This window comes from Meleagris gallopavo, chromosome 8 (genome assembly GCF_000146605.3).
Source record: "Meleagris gallopavo isolate NT-WF06-2002-E0010 breed Aviagen turkey brand Nicholas breeding stock chromosome 8, Turkey_5.1, whole genome shotgun sequence".
Taxonomy (NCBI): domain Eukaryota; kingdom Metazoa; phylum Chordata; class Aves; order Galliformes; family Phasianidae; genus Meleagris; species Meleagris gallopavo.
Window position 1 is genome coordinate 11,323,557 of NC_015018.2, and position 15,036 is coordinate 11,338,592.

The 15,036-nt window shown below is 49.1% G+C and overlaps 1 protein-coding gene and 1 long non-coding RNA gene across 3 annotated transcripts; one reads left to right on the forward strand and one right to left on the reverse strand.

Moving 5' to 3' along the window:
• Positions 1-3,024: 3,024 nt before the first annotated feature.
• On the reverse strand, positions 3,025-11,414 carry PLA2G12B (phospholipase A2 group XIIB). 2 transcript variants are annotated; one of them, XM_010714324.3, is made up of 4 exons: positions 11,068-11,414; positions 6,673-6,749; positions 5,192-5,357; positions 3,025-4,288 (listed from the first exon to the last, which is right to left on the reverse strand). In XM_010714324.3, exons 1-4 carry the CDS (start codon positions 11,297-11,299, stop codon positions 4,170-4,172), a joined length of 594 nt encoding a protein of 197 aa, XP_010712626.1. In that variant the 5' UTR covers positions 11,300-11,414; the 3' UTR covers positions 3,025-4,169. The 2 variants fall into 2 exon arrangements, with proteins under 2 accessions (XP_010712626.1, XP_003207967.1); XM_003207919.4 differs by having other exon boundaries at positions 6,661-6,749; positions 11,068-11,412.
• Positions 8,763-14,062, forward strand: LOC104911937. Its single transcript, XR_794281.3, has 4 exons — positions 8,763-8,996; positions 9,376-9,508; positions 12,063-12,183; positions 13,426-14,062. It is a non-coding gene; the product is annotated as an uncharacterized LOC104911937 (long non-coding RNA).
• The last annotated feature ends 974 nt before the right edge of the window (positions 14,063-15,036 follow it).

Here is a 15,036-nt window from a genome sequence, read left to right on the forward strand (position 1 = left end):
CAAATGATTACTGCAAATACTTAATGTGGATGATTGCTGGGGACAGGTGTGACAGGAGACATTGTGGCCTTGTTTGTGGTCTCCTCGTGGGTGAGAAGTGGCTGGAGATGCAATTACTGGTGATGGTGGTGACATGACGCTTGTCAGAAATCCCTCTGAGCCACCAAACTCCTTCCAAAGAGAACAAAGAAGGGTGATAGCTCAGGGCCCTCTGGACATCACTCAGGAGCAGGACTGCTGTGTGGTGAAGGATTTCGAGCACAGATGGAAGGAGGTGAGCAGTGAAGATGAAGAAAGAGGCAGGGCTGGGGGCTGAAGAAGCAGCTGTCCCACTGGTAGCTATGGCACAGCAATGTGCTGATGTGGTTCTCTGCTAGAAGGCTCACCTTGTGCAGCCCCATCGTGTGCGGGTTCAGAGGTATGCTGCAGGTCCCCCTTAGTCTGCATTACTGATTTTCTGCTTCAGTTGGAAGCAGCAAATTGCTGCCAAGGCCAAGATTTGTTGCTGCTCTGAAATGGAGGGTGAGACTTTGTGAAGGGACTATTTAGAAGGGAGTCACAAATCACCCCAGCAATATTCCATTCCTCAGATTTATTTTTCTGGTGACTGACATTTCAGTGATGAATGGGTGTTTGATGGGCTGAGAGTTTTGTGATTTTTCTAAATGGCTTCATGGCTGCTTTTCTGCTTTGGGGATATATGTGTGTGTGCATCCGTGCTAGACAGAATAAATGAAAATTTTCCTGGGAAAGTAAGTGTAAGTGGAAAGACATTTTTCATGCTATCTAACCATATGTAATGAAAAAGAAATGAAAAAGCCCCCTACTTGCATCACTATGCTCTCCTGGTTCTGCTGATTCACTTCTGCTTTATGACCACAGTGGCAATTTCCTGCTGTCACTTCTTTGCTCGGGCAGCCCCTGTTGCATGTTCTTATTTTGATAAAACAAGAGCTGGGAAATGAAATTAATTAGCTGGTGCATTCTGGAGAAGCAATGGGTGTTTTTGTTAGTGTGAGATGGATGTGGGGAGTGGTGGGAAGGGGAGATGAGTTTCTCTGCTTGCTTTAGTTACTGCGCACATTATTTGGTTCTCCCTGACAAATTCTTACAAAGCAGCCTTTCTGTTCCACAGCTTTTTGTCAAATCATTTGGAGGAGCCATAAGGAGGAAACACTGCTCTGTATGGCAATGTGAATGGCACGGTGTCCGGTTTGTCCTGTAAGCAGGATAGCTGCTCTGCTATCTGCCACTGCCCTGAGCCATCTCTCCTCCAACAGAGAGGCAATGGCTTCTAGGCAGAGAACTAACCCATTTCTCAAAGTCGTCTTTCTCCCTGGTTTACCTTCTGCTTCCATCTGTCTTCTTTGTCAGCTTTACATCTCAGATGTGAAATCAAAGGCCAGACTCACATAAGAGCCAAGGGATTTGTTCTTCTATTTAATTTAATCACCCATGCCACGGAGCAGAAACAACCGCATTACAGAAGCAGGCACTGAGCGTGTGGAAGGCACCGCACCGGTGCTCCTGAGGGCCCTTGGGCACTGCTAAGTGTGGTTCCAAGTCCAAGCAGTGTCAGTGCTGCCTGCCACATGGGGCTGACTTTCTGGCTGATGTCGCTGCATTCTCAGATGAAATGAAAATCAGAATGGTAGATGTGCAGGAGGAGCCACCCAGTACCTGCCATCCCGGTCCGTGTTTGTGTGTTCTGTGGAGATGCAGAGATTGCTGTTTGAGGCACTGCTGCTGGAAGAGAGCACGCTGATCAACCAGCTCAAACATTAGTAGGAGCTGAAGTAATCCTGTCAAAGCACGAAGCCAACAGGAAGCCTCCAGGTAAGCACAGCGTCTTTGTCCTGTTCAGAGTAGAAACAAAGATGACCCAAGCTTTGGGTACTGAGCTGCAGAGTCCCATGTTGCAGTGGCTGCACACACTGCTGAGGAGCAGGAGCGGCATGGAGGGGAAGCCATTATTTGTTCAGCTGCAGACATTTTACTATAGTTCATGCACCATTTCTATCCTTGAGTCACTGCTACCACTTGAAGTTTCGAGTTTTCCTGTTGAGCTGCTCGTGGCTTTTTTTCATATTCCCACAGCTTACCTTTGTAGTGAAAAATGTGCTTCTTTAGTAGCTCCCCACCAGCAGCAGTCTGAGTTGTTTTGGTAGGAATGGCAGTTTGAAAGCACGGAAGAATTATTTACGTTAGCGGTGTCTCCGAAGTGTCAGTGTGTGGACAGAGATTTTGTTCAGAACCTTTGGAATCCTCCAGTGCATGTCACTGTCAGTTATCAGTTGCTTGCCCTGCTTTAATCTGTTATCGGGCTACTGAGCTTAGACAAGATGTGTTATTTAAATTGTGTCATTTAATCATAAGAGTGTGCTAACATTTAGAACTGGCAACAGGCATGATTTCACCTATGAAATGCAACATTTGGGAAGAGTTTGGAATGAGAAATTTTTCCTTCCCCTTACTAGCCAAAAGAATATGTTTCTTAGATGGCAAATTAGTGTGTCCAGCTTTGTGCTCTGATAGACACATACTGCAGTGAAACTTGGCAGTGCAGTATTCACTCTCCACTGGCATTAGCACAGCCAGGAAAGGATGTCATTGCAACTGACACTGCAACTGTAAATGAAGGTCCTCCTCTATGGAAGACATCTCAGTGCACCTTAAGCTATCACTTCCAATTCCCTGTTTTTGTACCTTGAACTCTTGTTGTTGCAGGCTATTTGGAACCACGTGATTTTCACTGCTGTTCACTATAAAGCAAAGATGACTTGCAAGAATAGGAATACAGGGCTTAAATAATTTATAGCTCCACACACCCATTTAAACACAAACTAGAAGAAAGATAATGAAAACAGACTTTCTATTCTTGTTATATTACCTTCTGTAGCCTTAACTTTCCTGTGACAGCTGGAAGAACGTAGCCTTAAGTGTGTTTGCAGGAAACTGAAGAATTTTCGTGTCATGGCATGCACACCCACTAGCAACTTCCTTTCAGCAAGAAACACAGTTGAAAAAGGTCTGCAAATGTTATATGTTGATGAAATTCTGCATACCACCTTAAATTCTCATTTTACACACAATAAAAGCTCCCAATAGCAGATGGAAGTGTTAACCATGTTTAAAAGAATGCCTTCTGAGATGACTGCTCTCAGCTGGCAGTGTCTCTGCCCCCACCAAGATAGCAAGTAAGCCCTGCCATCTGACAGATAAGCCTCCAGGGTTTGGAAAATCTCATCCAAGGCAACTGTGAGCGTTGTGTGTCCTTTGTGTGAAAGATGGAGATGGGTACTCAGCCATTTAGTGTTAACAGAGATCCAAAAGGAAAAGAAGATACAGGAAGAAAATAATTAAATGATACAGTCTGGATGTCACTGAAGAAAAAAAGCAGCTTCCTCTCCTGAGAACACGTGAGAGTGCTGTAGGTGTGTAAGAGTAGCTGTGGATTAGTGCTTTGCACATCTGAGATGTGATGGGGTTTGGTCCTCTTCTGCCCAGATATGAAACACACCAGTATCACAAACAGGCCGAGTCCTTCTCATGTTCCCAAACCCCTGGGTGTTTTACATTGTTTCAGGATCCACCAAGTGTTAAATAAGCAGGGTAGTCAGAGTGTGTATTGACAGAATAGAAAATGTGAGGGGTACGTGTGAGCATCGCACTGAGAGCAAATCACTCCTCTCCTTCAGTCTCCAGAGATGGAAAAACGTAAATAGTGTGGCCACAGGCTGAGATTGTCAGAGGCTGCAGAAGCCTAATGCCTCGCACTGCAAATGAGAAAGTTAAGGGGCAGGGGAAGCTAGCAGAGTGGCAAACAAACAAGTAAAGCCCCTTGTTTATAACCAGCACTGTATCCTGCTTGCCTTTCCAGATCAGTCCGCGGAGAAAATTGGCATCAGATCATTCTGATAGAGCTGGAAAGGGATAGGGCAGTGTACCTGCAGCTGCGGAGGACAGCAGGCATCGCTGCCCTACTTGCACAGGCTGCCTCCCCTTTTCCTGCCTTCTGCTCCAAAGCTGCAGCCGATGAGTGTTGCTTGGCCGAGGTCCCCGTGTCCCATGCTTGGCCAGAGGGCCGCTGGAAGTCACTGAGATGAAGCGCCGTGTGTGAGAGGGAGCGTTGGCAGGGGCTCGTGGAGGCCAGGGGGATCTGCTCTGCTTCATAGCTCATCTCGCTCTTCCTCGCTGCAAATGCAGGCGCTCCGCTGGCTGTTCATGAAGGGCCGGCAGCCCAGGGTCCAGACAGCATTGAACACTGTGTCTGCAACAGACTCGCAGGCTGTGGGGAAGGAAGAGATCAGGCACGTCAGGAGTGGGCTCTGTAGGGCGTTGGCAGGCTGAGCCCTGCGCTGAGTCCTGTGGTATTGCAGTTGGGAACGTGGACTGTTTCTCTCTGGGTATTGTATTTGTACAAATCCAGAACTTACCTTCAGCAAAAGTGGGGAGTCTTCTCTTCCCCCCCCTGCCAGCCACATCTCTCAGGCTTTTCTGCTTGGGGGATCACTTGCAGCACTGCAACTAGTGCTGTGTACCCAGCAGATTTCCCACTAGACATTGGCAGCACTGTTTCTCCCAGCTGCCTCTCCTTACAGCTGTTTATAGCCACTATGAACTAATCTTTGCAGGTATTTGGAAGGTACAGCGCCAGCATGCTGTGCCTGCAACAGTGTGCCCCTATCTTTCCCCTAAAACAGCCCTTGTCAGATCAACAGGTTAATATAAGGTCTTTTGAGATTGTGGCTCAGTGGTGCTATCTGTAGTGCCATTGTCATCTTTTATCTGTGAACCAGAGCCCAGTCCCTGGTTCTTCAATTCATTGACCCTTGGCCATGTACAGGTTTGAGTGCATGGCTCGCAGGCTCTGGAAGACTTTTTGGTCTGAACTCTCAGGGAGAGCATCCAAGGATTAAAGAATTGCTTCTAGGGGTTTTTGGTTTCCTTCTTCTCCTTTCCACACATCTTTCCTAGCATGTCCAGAGTTAAATGACTTCAGATGTCCATTCCTGGGGCAGGAGTGTGTGGTCTCCCTCAGCTCTGGCCCATCTTTGACACTACTGGGCAGACACCCTGCTCCCTCCTGCAGATTTCTGCTTCATTTGGTAAAGAGGTGTCTCCCTGCACACACCCTCCCTTCCCTGCCACCACTTGTTCTCTACTTGGGGGATGTAGCTGGGGAGCCTACCTTCCACCTTGGAGACAAAGCCAAGGCTGCGCTTGAGATCAGAGCAGATGGAATGGAGGCACCAGCGGAACTTGGCATCGCAGCGGTATTTGTTGGCCCCACAGGTGTCATAACAAACGTCCAGCTGGTTGCAGCACTTCGTCATGGCAGGGATACCCAAGTCTAGCTAGGAAAAGAAAGAAAAGGAGCATCTCTTGGCTGCTTCCTGGCCTCAAAATCGCACAGCTACAAGTGGCTGAGAATTTACAGCTCTGTGCCCCCAAACCAGAGGTATAGCAAAGTCTCCATTTCTCTTTCTTCGTTTTTGCACAGCCTGCTTCTTGGCCTAGTAAATCATCTATAAGGGTTATCAATGCCTTGCTTCTTACAGATGTGTTTATGGGACCAAGCACAAATACAGCTCGCTTGGAGGAAACCTGAGCTTAGCTAATAACTGGGTTGGTGGGGCAAGTCTGTCTCCTAGAGGGATGGGACTCATTAGCTGGTTAGAAATTCTGCCTCTTTTCAGCCTTCCTCATGCAGTATTTATTTAGGAGATGTGTCTTTTCTTCATTGCGTTCAGTGCTCATGACTGCCTAAGGAGGTGGTACCGCAGAAATGCCCACAAGGTTTGCAATGAAACATGGTTTAAGGAACTAATCTAACATGAAAAATGGGCTTTAAAGGGAGGGTTTTTCAGAGCAGGAATCTGTCTAATTGCTGCTTCATGGGCAGCAGTAATGCACTGGCTGAATAGTAATTCCTGCTCTAACAGCCTCCTGGGAGAGCTCTTCCTGGTGATTCCAATATTATTTCATTAATTGCCTTTAAAATGGTGAGAAGATGCAGTATTAAAGCCTACAGGTTTATTTCAGTGCACAAGAGAGGCAAAAAGCATGGGAAGGACAAAGGGCCAGGCGAAGATAATACATTCGGCCATTGCTGTTTGTGCATTACGTTAATGCTCAATTAGCATAGACCCCAAGCTGCCCAGTGTTGGGTGTTTCCTGTCCTAAAGGCAGAGAACTGATAATATCACTTTTTTTTTTTCTTTTTCCTTTTTTTCCGCGCTGATGCTCTGCTTGGCCAGCCCTTTTCTTCTTGTAGCGCTAATCTGCTCAGGAATCTTTCAGTACCTACAGAGCAACAGGTCAGGCCTTCATAAGCCTAATTTCTGCTTACATGATTCCTGCTTCTCTTCCATTAGCAGCTGAGGTTTAATGCTTCCCTGACTGACAATAAATGGGGCTATGCTTGGGCTGATGCCTTCTCCTTGCCTGCTGTCAGCAGCCAGCCATGTCTCCTGGCAGTCCTGGCAGACAGCTCATCCCCAGCACAACCCACTGGTACTCCCTTCTCCACAGCTGGGAGAGAAGCATGGCACTGGCAGCATGCAGCACAGCTAAGCGTTGTCCCTCCCCCACATCATTAGCTGCTTAGAGATGGTTAGCTGTGAGAAGAGAATTTCATTTGTTAGGAACAGTACATACACTTTGGGGTACCTTGAGCCCCAGAAAATAGGAGCTGCAGCCATTTGGTTCTTGGGGCTTGTAGTGAGGTCTTGGCATCGGAGCCTTCCCTGAGGAAGAAAGGAAAAACATGAAGAACACTGATCTTCCCAAAGGCTGTACCAAAGAGCTCTGCGACTCTCCCCAGCTCTTAGCCATGGGTGAGTCCCTCTTCACAGAGTGGGGTTTTGCTGAGCAAAACCTCCGTGCTGCAGCTGGGGCCATCCAGCTGCATTCTTAATTCCTCCAGAAAACTCCTCTCTGTCCCCAGTGTCAGGGAAGTGAGCTACGGACCAATGCAGAGCCATTCTTGGCTCATCTTGGGCCCTGTGTTTGGTGATATGCTGTTCTTTTAAGCTCCATTTCCTCTGTTTTCTTCTTGTCAGCACTGATAACCATTTCAGATACTTTTCCCCTTTTTTCTTCCACAGTACCTGAATTACCTGCCATCAATACAGCCATAAGTCTGTTATGTTCTTGGAAAGGCCTCACAGCAGAATGCTTCAGAAGGTCATATGTGGGAGCACTCCCAGCACCTTCTAAATTAAAAACTGCCTGAGTGGTTTTGTTTAAACAACAGGCTTGCGATAAATAGCAAACCAAAACACTGTCTGGCTGTGGGATGTCAGTAGGCAGCTTTCTCCAGCCCTACACAAATGCAGTAGGCTTCAGGGATTTAGCTGTCTGCAGGCTGAGATAAAGCGCTCCTGCTGATATTCTCAGCAGGCAGTGGTGTTTGTCTGGGGAGGTATTTCTCAGTGCTATTGTGTCCCCTTTTTGTCCCCTTCAAAAAGGCCAGATCTAGTTCCTGCTCCTAATAGTTTTCTAGTGCAGAAAGCATTGTTGTTCTGAGCAGGTAGAACTGAGTTAAGAGTAGTGAAAGAACACCAATCAGTTGGTCACAGCACACTGCCATTACAAGATTGCCTTTGCACCAACGCATAACTTAAGTCCATTGAGGTATGCTGGCAGAAGATAATTTCTGAGTTTGAAACACATTACACTATTTTGATGGTTATGCTACAGAGAGAAGGGATTGTGTCTATGGATAGACTGAATCTTATAACCCAAAACTCGCAGGCAATACAGTGAGAGGAGGACTGCTCTCTGGATGCATTTCACAGCCCAAGTACAGTTTTGGAAGGGACCAAGAGCTAGGACTCAGAGTTCAACCCAAACTGAGGAATGAAGCAGAGGCAAGTTCACACAGTTCAAGGTGGATTTTGCAGGATGAGAAGAAATTTTAATGACTTGCTTGTAATATTGGCAATAAGTTATGTTCCTGCAGCACGTTGTCAGTTATGGGGTAAGAAGGCAGAGCAGGAGCAGGGCTATTTTTGGATATGGAAATAACTGTTTCCAGAGAAAATCTTCAATAAGCTCAAGCTACAGCTATTATGATGTCTTACACAGGTGGCTGAACTGAAATATCTTGTGAGTACTGTGGAATCAACTAAAGTGCTCAAGATGAGCCCCTCTAGGAAAGCCACCTCCTCCTCTCTGACAAATTGAGCTTAATCATTTGTCAAGTGCACCTTTCTGAACTCCTTCTCAGCTAGATAAAGTCCAAGACACCACGCTTAACCTCTCTCCCACAGCTTGTTTTGTAACTCAGGAAAACAAAACAAAGCAAGGCACCATTTACAAGTGATCCTCATTCTACACACAGCAACTCTGTGATTGATATCACTTACTGCTTGCCACTCCTATAGGCACGTCTGTGATGGGGAGGGGACGAGGTGAGTCCTGCCAGCTGTGTTTCATCACTTGCCACGCAGCCCTGCTGAGAAAGCTTCTTCTGTAGAGGATATATTTCAGGGCACGGCCTCATTGGCATCATAGAGAACTGAGGTCGAGCTGCTAATGGGAAGTGAGTTTCCCTGATACATTTTAATATCTGCAGGCTGCCATAGCTGTACCAAGGGACTGGAGAAGAGCCAGCTGGCTAGAGGAGATCTCTGGCCATGCAGTTCTCAGGCACTGCAGTGCTGGTACAGTGGGGCAGGGGAAGGGAATACATTTCTCAGTGAATAGATGGTCCTGGAGTCCACACTGTGACCCTCCTAGACAGCCTGGAGAAGTTATTCAGGGATTTACTCCCTGTTCAGGACACTGTTCCCCCCAAGATGCTTAAGAGGTTTCATAGTAAGGGGGAGATATTTTCCAGCAAATACTTGTATAAACAAAATTTCCTGATTTAAAGGAGTAATCTGTCATGTTGTTTGTTTTCTGACCTCACCAGGTGCTGATAAATCCAATCTAGCAACCAGAACAGCCAGTGCTTTGTGCTCGGCTGAAGATGGATGTGTCAATTACAGGTGAGTCCTGACCTTTATCGTGGCAAAATAAGCAATTATCAGCATTCCTTGTCTGAAATGAAAAAGTGGAATGCACCTATTTTATTCCTTGGCTGGAAAAAGAGCAATCAGGCCCTGATTCAGCAGCAAGGCAATACAGATGGTTGGCATTCATTCTTCAGGGCACAGGCATTTAGACTCACTGGTTTGAGATCCTTCCTGCATCTCCTCCGACTGCATGAACTAGAGTCCAGCATGGGCAAGTAGTCCGGGGGGGGCAGAGGGACCCATGGAAGCATGTGAGCAGTGTTTGAGAATTGCTCCTTCTGCTAGTGCTTAATAGTTGTTCAGGAGAGGAGAAAAACAGTACTAAAGAAGTGCTTGTTGTTTTCCTTTCAAGGTAAAGTGTTTCTCTGATACGAAGTAGGATGTTCCAGAGGAATGGGCAGGCCTTTGCACAGGACCGGGGCAGTGGGGCCAGGACAGGGAAAGCCACGGCCTGAGAGCAATGACTTCTCTGGAACTTGACAATGGTGAGTCATGAGCCTCCCTGAAGCGAGCTTTATCACCCAACTTCCCTTCCTTGGCCTCAGCATACTATAACATCTGTATTTCTCCCAATGTCTTCCCCACTGTGGGCTCAGGAGGTGTTTCCATTGGGCTGGGGAACATTGCAGATGGGCCCACACAGCTCAAGGAGACATAGTGTGCAGCCCACTTCCTAGAAGAAGTGGGATGTGTGTGGACAGAAACTGAGCTGGGAGGATATCTCCAAAGCGTAGAGTCCGTGTCTGTAAACTGGAATGCTTAAGGCAAGAAGGGATGAAAACAGTGCTCACAGGCACCTTGCTCAGGCAGTCACTAGGAATGTGGGATGAAACTGGGAGGAAAGTGGCTGGTGGGCTTCGCTGGACGGGCAGGTAACAGAGGGCTGGGCTCTCTCCTAGACAAACACGGGAAGCTGGCAGCAGGATGCGGTTCCTGCTGTTCCCAAACATCACGTTGGATGTTAAGAAAAACTTATCCCATAGAGCGGTAGTGCATTGGAACAGGCTGCTCAGGGGGCTGGTGGGGTCACCATCCCTGGAGGTGTTCCAGAACCACAGAGATGAGGCACTGAGGAACGTGGGCAGGTGGGGGTATGCTGAGTGAGTTGAGAGGGCTCTTCCAACCTGAATGATTTCATGATTCTATGAAGCTGGTTGCTATCCTGCTGATGGCTACTCCTGCCGAGGCCTATCCAGCGCTCTGTGTCCACCCCAGGGATGTGCCACAGCCCCGTGGCTCTGTCACCTGCGCACCTCCAGGCTGCCTTTGCCTGTTGTCCCTGATCTGCCGCCTTCTTTGACTGCCCCCACAACAAATTGAGCTCTTCCTTTTTGGTAAATCTCTCAAAGTCCAAGGCGAGCACCACTGCCTTGTTCCGCCTTGAGTACTAAAGGTTCCTCCATGGTGACATGGGTCCCGTTTACTTTCCTGTTATCTCCCCTCCTCCAACCCTTGCTATTAGCCAACCTGCAGCTGCTGAATAACCCACTCCGAAGGTTGCTGAGATTATGGCTACCAGTGGCACCACCAACCCGTCCTGCCTCAGGGCTGCTCTTCCTACATCCTCTCATCTTGTTCTGTTATGCCTGGCACTGAGCAGGCTGCTCTCGTTTAGAGGGATGAGGGGGTAAGGGTCCCCTGTGCTGGAACCAGCAGTGCAGCCATGACTCATGTAGTGACCCATCTGTGCTGAGCAGGGCAGGGGTTTGGTTACGGGTGCAAGAGGCTGTGGTCTCAGGGAAGGAGAGCTGTGAGTGTCAGGGAACAAAAGAGCAGGGAGAGAAAAGCTGTGTGGGGACGTGGGGTAGCAGCGTGTCTCTGAGGGCTCCATCAGCATCAGATTAGGAAAGTAGTAGAACGTATCTGTCACTGGCATAGAGCAATGTGTGCAATGTGTAGCCAGGCCGATTTTGCTAATGGCCTTGCTGCCCACCCCAACAGCTCCTGTGCAGAACAGACAGGCAGTGCCTATTGGAGCAATTGAAGCTGTCCCCAGACACAGTGCTCTGCCCCATGTCCCCCATGTGGGACACCCCTCACTTACCGTATCGACACCTGTATTGGCAAACGCCATTTTTCCCCCCGAGCAGTTCCAAGAAGGAGTCAAAGTAGCTGTTAACCGTCTCGAAGCTGTCCCGGATGGCCCCGATGCCCCACTCTGGAAAGTAGGACTCTGTGTAGGAGGTTTGGGCGGTGTTCTCCTGCGTGGTTTCCTCGGTGCCGTGCCCCAGGCACAGGGTCAGGCACAGAACCGCTGCCTCCAGGAGCAGCCGCATCCTGCAGCCCGGCCGCAGGCCCCGCGCCCTCGTGCACGCTGATGTGTGGGCAGGGAGCAACGGGAGCAAGCTGTGTGCGTGGGAGGAGGTGAGCACCCTGCTGCCCCGAACTTTAAACACTGCTGAGGGACTGGGATGAGGTCACAGCAATCAGAGTGCAAAGTGCACCACGGGGTTTGGGCTCATAAAGGAATACCAGGTTTGCATTTGCACAATCCCACTGGAACCGGCCCAGTTATCACATCGCAAGGGGATTGGCTACTGTGATAGGGTTCCCCAAAAAGGCCCTTCCTACAGGCTGAGCAGGGGCTGCTTGCCCACCAGGAAGCCTTTCGTTGCCCACCATGCCCTGCTGCTGCCTGCGGGGTGGGGAGTGTCTGCCTCCAACCTTCCCTGCTCCGCAATAGCAGCATGCTCCCATGAGGCACTGCTGATCCTAATGCTGTGGGACACATGTGGCCATGGGGGGGTTTGAAGTTACTCATTAAAAGAAAACAACCAAACAAACCAACAGCAATAGACAGTGCAAACCACTGATAAAGGGAAGAGAAATGGCTCCGCTTGGGAAGCTCTGGATGTGTCCAGCTCAGACACATACACTCTGCAGACTGCCCTGCAGTGCAGGCACCAGCAACTGCTCCAGTGACGACTTCTTTTCTGGCACTGCACTGCCAGAGGCTCTCTGGAGTGAAGGGGAGCCAGGCTGTTGACTTTTCAGATGCATAGCGAACATAAGTGCAAATCCTGACACGTTGTTTTTCAGGAGGCTCAGCCCCATGCCTAAGAGCCAAAGCCCTCCAGCACCCTGCCCGGGACTTTTCCTGCCCTGTGCTCCAGCTATGGGATAAGGAGGGACCACCGCCATGTCTGGGCTGCCAGTACAGGTCAGTGGAGGGAAGAGCAGGCAGTTGTTCTGTCCCTTGCTGAGCAGTGCAGAGCTGGAACCAGCTGCTGCCTTCTGGGGCCTGTTCCCAGGCACTTGGGCACCCAGTGCAGACAAACAAAGGAAGAACACTGGCAGGGTGGCAAGAGATGCACGATGCAGCGCCTAGTGCATGAGCTGTGTGCACTGTGCTGTGCAGGACGTGCAGGCTGGAGGCTCTGGGCAGCGAGCATGAAGCCAGCGCCACTTGCAAAATCGATCAGGATTTTTTAGGAAAGTTGGACAGGGCTGGGGAGCAGCTGGCAGTGTGCGGGGCCAGGGAAAGAAGCTTCCCTGCTGGTTTATCGCTTACGCCGAAGCAAAGGCCTGTGAATGAAAAAGCAGCCCTGAGCTGCTGCCCCAGAACGTGGCGGTTGCTCTGCCCTGCATGGGGTAAGCCGCCTTCCCCCCCTCCTCCAAATGAGGCTGCAGATGCCCCCTGCCTCTGCCAGCTTCTCTCTCCATATGAGGGGGTATGGGCGGTGGTGAACTCTGACAGCTGGGTTCTGAACCTCATCCTGACCTCGGGATGAGCAGCTCCAAACGCCATGCATTCATTTCTGACACTGTAATGCTCAAATATAGAGCAGCCCGGGGCGGGGATGAGTCATTGCTCCTAATGGCACAGTCAGTGCTGGCAGTGCTGCAGCTTGGTGGTGGGGAGCGCTGAGTGGGCAAGGGCCTGTGGGTGGGCTTGGCCAGGGCCTTACCTTAGTACTCTGCTGGGGTTGTGATGAAGCACGGGGGGGACTGCACCTTTTGGGGGTGAGGTGCTGGTGTTGAAGCACAGCTTGAGGCAGGGGAGCCGGCAGCCCGAGGTTAAAGTTCGTGCTTAATGGTGGCTGGGTCAAAACCTGACTTGGGAGCCAGATGAGTCACTGGTTATCCATGCAGCTGTGTGATGAAACATCTGTGTCCCTCGAGGACAGCCCTGAGTCCCAGCTTGCAGGATGGGTGGTAGGCTCTGCCCCTGTCCCAGCATCCCTGCTGGGTGGGTGGTGTCACCCCGCCATGGCCATGCTGTCAGCGCTGGGCAAAGGAAGGGCAACACCTCAGTCCTTGGGCTGCATAGAGAAGCGAGGGCAGTTCCCGGGTTGCAGCCAAGGGTTCTGTCAGCAGCACAAGGCTCCGCTCCACAGACAGCAGTAGGGCTTGTCATCAGCCCTTGCTACGTTTTAGTTATTTACTCATTGATTTTCCCCAGCTTCCTGATGACTGCAAATTAAGTTCAAGCTCCACTGTTTTTAGAGAAGCACGGGAACAGCTGAGGTGTATGAACTGTGGGAAAAGTCCCAGCTATGGAAGCGATCAGCCTGAGCATCCTACGTGTCAGTGCTGCCTCCTGGATTGCTGGTGGTAGGTGGACGATTGGACTAGATGATCTTAGAGGTCTTTTCCAACCGTAATGATTCTATGACAGTCTGATGTGTCCTCCCTTCCCCAGAACCGTTCAGAACTGGGTGTTTGACTTCCCGTCAGGAAACACAAGTATTTACCCTCCCTGACAAAAGGCTCCTCTAGCAGCTGACCCTTTGCCAGGCTGGTTTTGAGTACCGAGCCAGGAGTGCAATTACTTTAACAGCCGCTGTAACATCCCAGAGCAGCTACTGAAAAAAGAGACCAAGGGCTGAGCCACGCTCCTCCCTCAGAGCTCTTGCACGCATGCTTCCAGCCTAGCATTAGCTGTCATCCTCTTCTGCAGTCCATTAGAGCCTTATGTTTCCAGGCAAGACACAAAGCTCGAATCTGAGGACATGCTTTAGAGGAACTAGTGATATGAGCATCCTTCCACACCTGTCTGCCTGGATCACGAAGTGAAGCAGATGAGCTCTGTTTCCAGGAAACACATACGGTGACAGAAGTCTGCGTGATCAGATTTAAGACAGCCACATATGACGAGTTTGATATGGAGGATTTTTCACTGCTAATGGCAGTGGCTTTTATTTTAAGCCATTTTTTTTATATTAAAATTTTTATTACAAAAAATGTAACAGTAAGGCAGTTTCTCAAATCTCAGTCACTGCGAGCCAAACAGTTTTCAATCATCTTTAATACAAAACTAGATTCACACAGGAGCCACGCTCTTGATCCACAACAGCCCTTGGAGAAATGAAGGGATAAGGCAGAGAGGAACACCGCCACCTGCATCACCACTCACACACTTAGGACAAGGTGTACAAACACTACCGCAGTGGAAGAGGATGAAGTATGGATTATCTGCAGCTTAAAGGAAAAACCTACGCTTTCTCTACCAATAACCTGGGGCGTTTCAGTCTGATGTGCCTCAGCAGACTTGAGATTGAGTTTTGGGAGATCTTCCTTTTAAACCAAGTGAAATTTTCCACTGTCAAAAGACAAACTGTTTCTTCTCTGAAGAACTGCAGGTCGTTGCGTAGTTCACTGATTTAAGAAGTCCTGCACAAAAACACTTGTACTCCCCAGGTGCTGCCTCTTTGGAGACCATTCTTAAAATGAAAGTCAGCCCTGGAGCTACCTAATAGCAGCTGAGGGAGGGACCTGCTCAGCAAACTGCCCTGTACGTTTCACAGGTTCTTCTGGGCTCGCTGTTCAGCTTTTGGTTTTGAACAGAGATGGGGGAAAAATTGCTTGATACAATGAAAAGGTGATTTCTCATCACTTCAGCCCTCTTTTTTTCCATCTAAGATGTGCGAGCCCTCAGCATTCTCTTACAATGTCACAGTACTAGAACAATCACTGCCACATTTTTTCAGAATTTCTCTCCTACCTTGTACAAATTTTTGCTTTGAATTATTTTCATGTCAAGTAATTCCTCTGCACGCTTCAGAAAGAAACA

What these genes read in the sequence shown, in the direction of transcription:
- PLA2G12B (XM_003207919.4), bottom strand. Translation starts at nt 11,299, where the DNA reads ATGCGGCTGCTCCTGGAGGCAGCGGTTCTGTGCCTGACCCTGTGCCTG. An exon ending in CCAATACAGGTGTCGATACG is followed by an intron (nt 6,750 to 11,067) that starts GTAAGTGAGGGG and finishes TTTCTTCCTCAG; the next exon opens with GGAAGGCTCCGATGCCAAGA. An exon ending in CTTTGTCTCCAAGGTGGAAG is followed by an intron (nt 4,289 to 5,191) that starts GTAGGCTCCCCA and finishes CCTTCCCCACAG; the next exon opens with CCTGCGAGTCTGTTGCAGAC.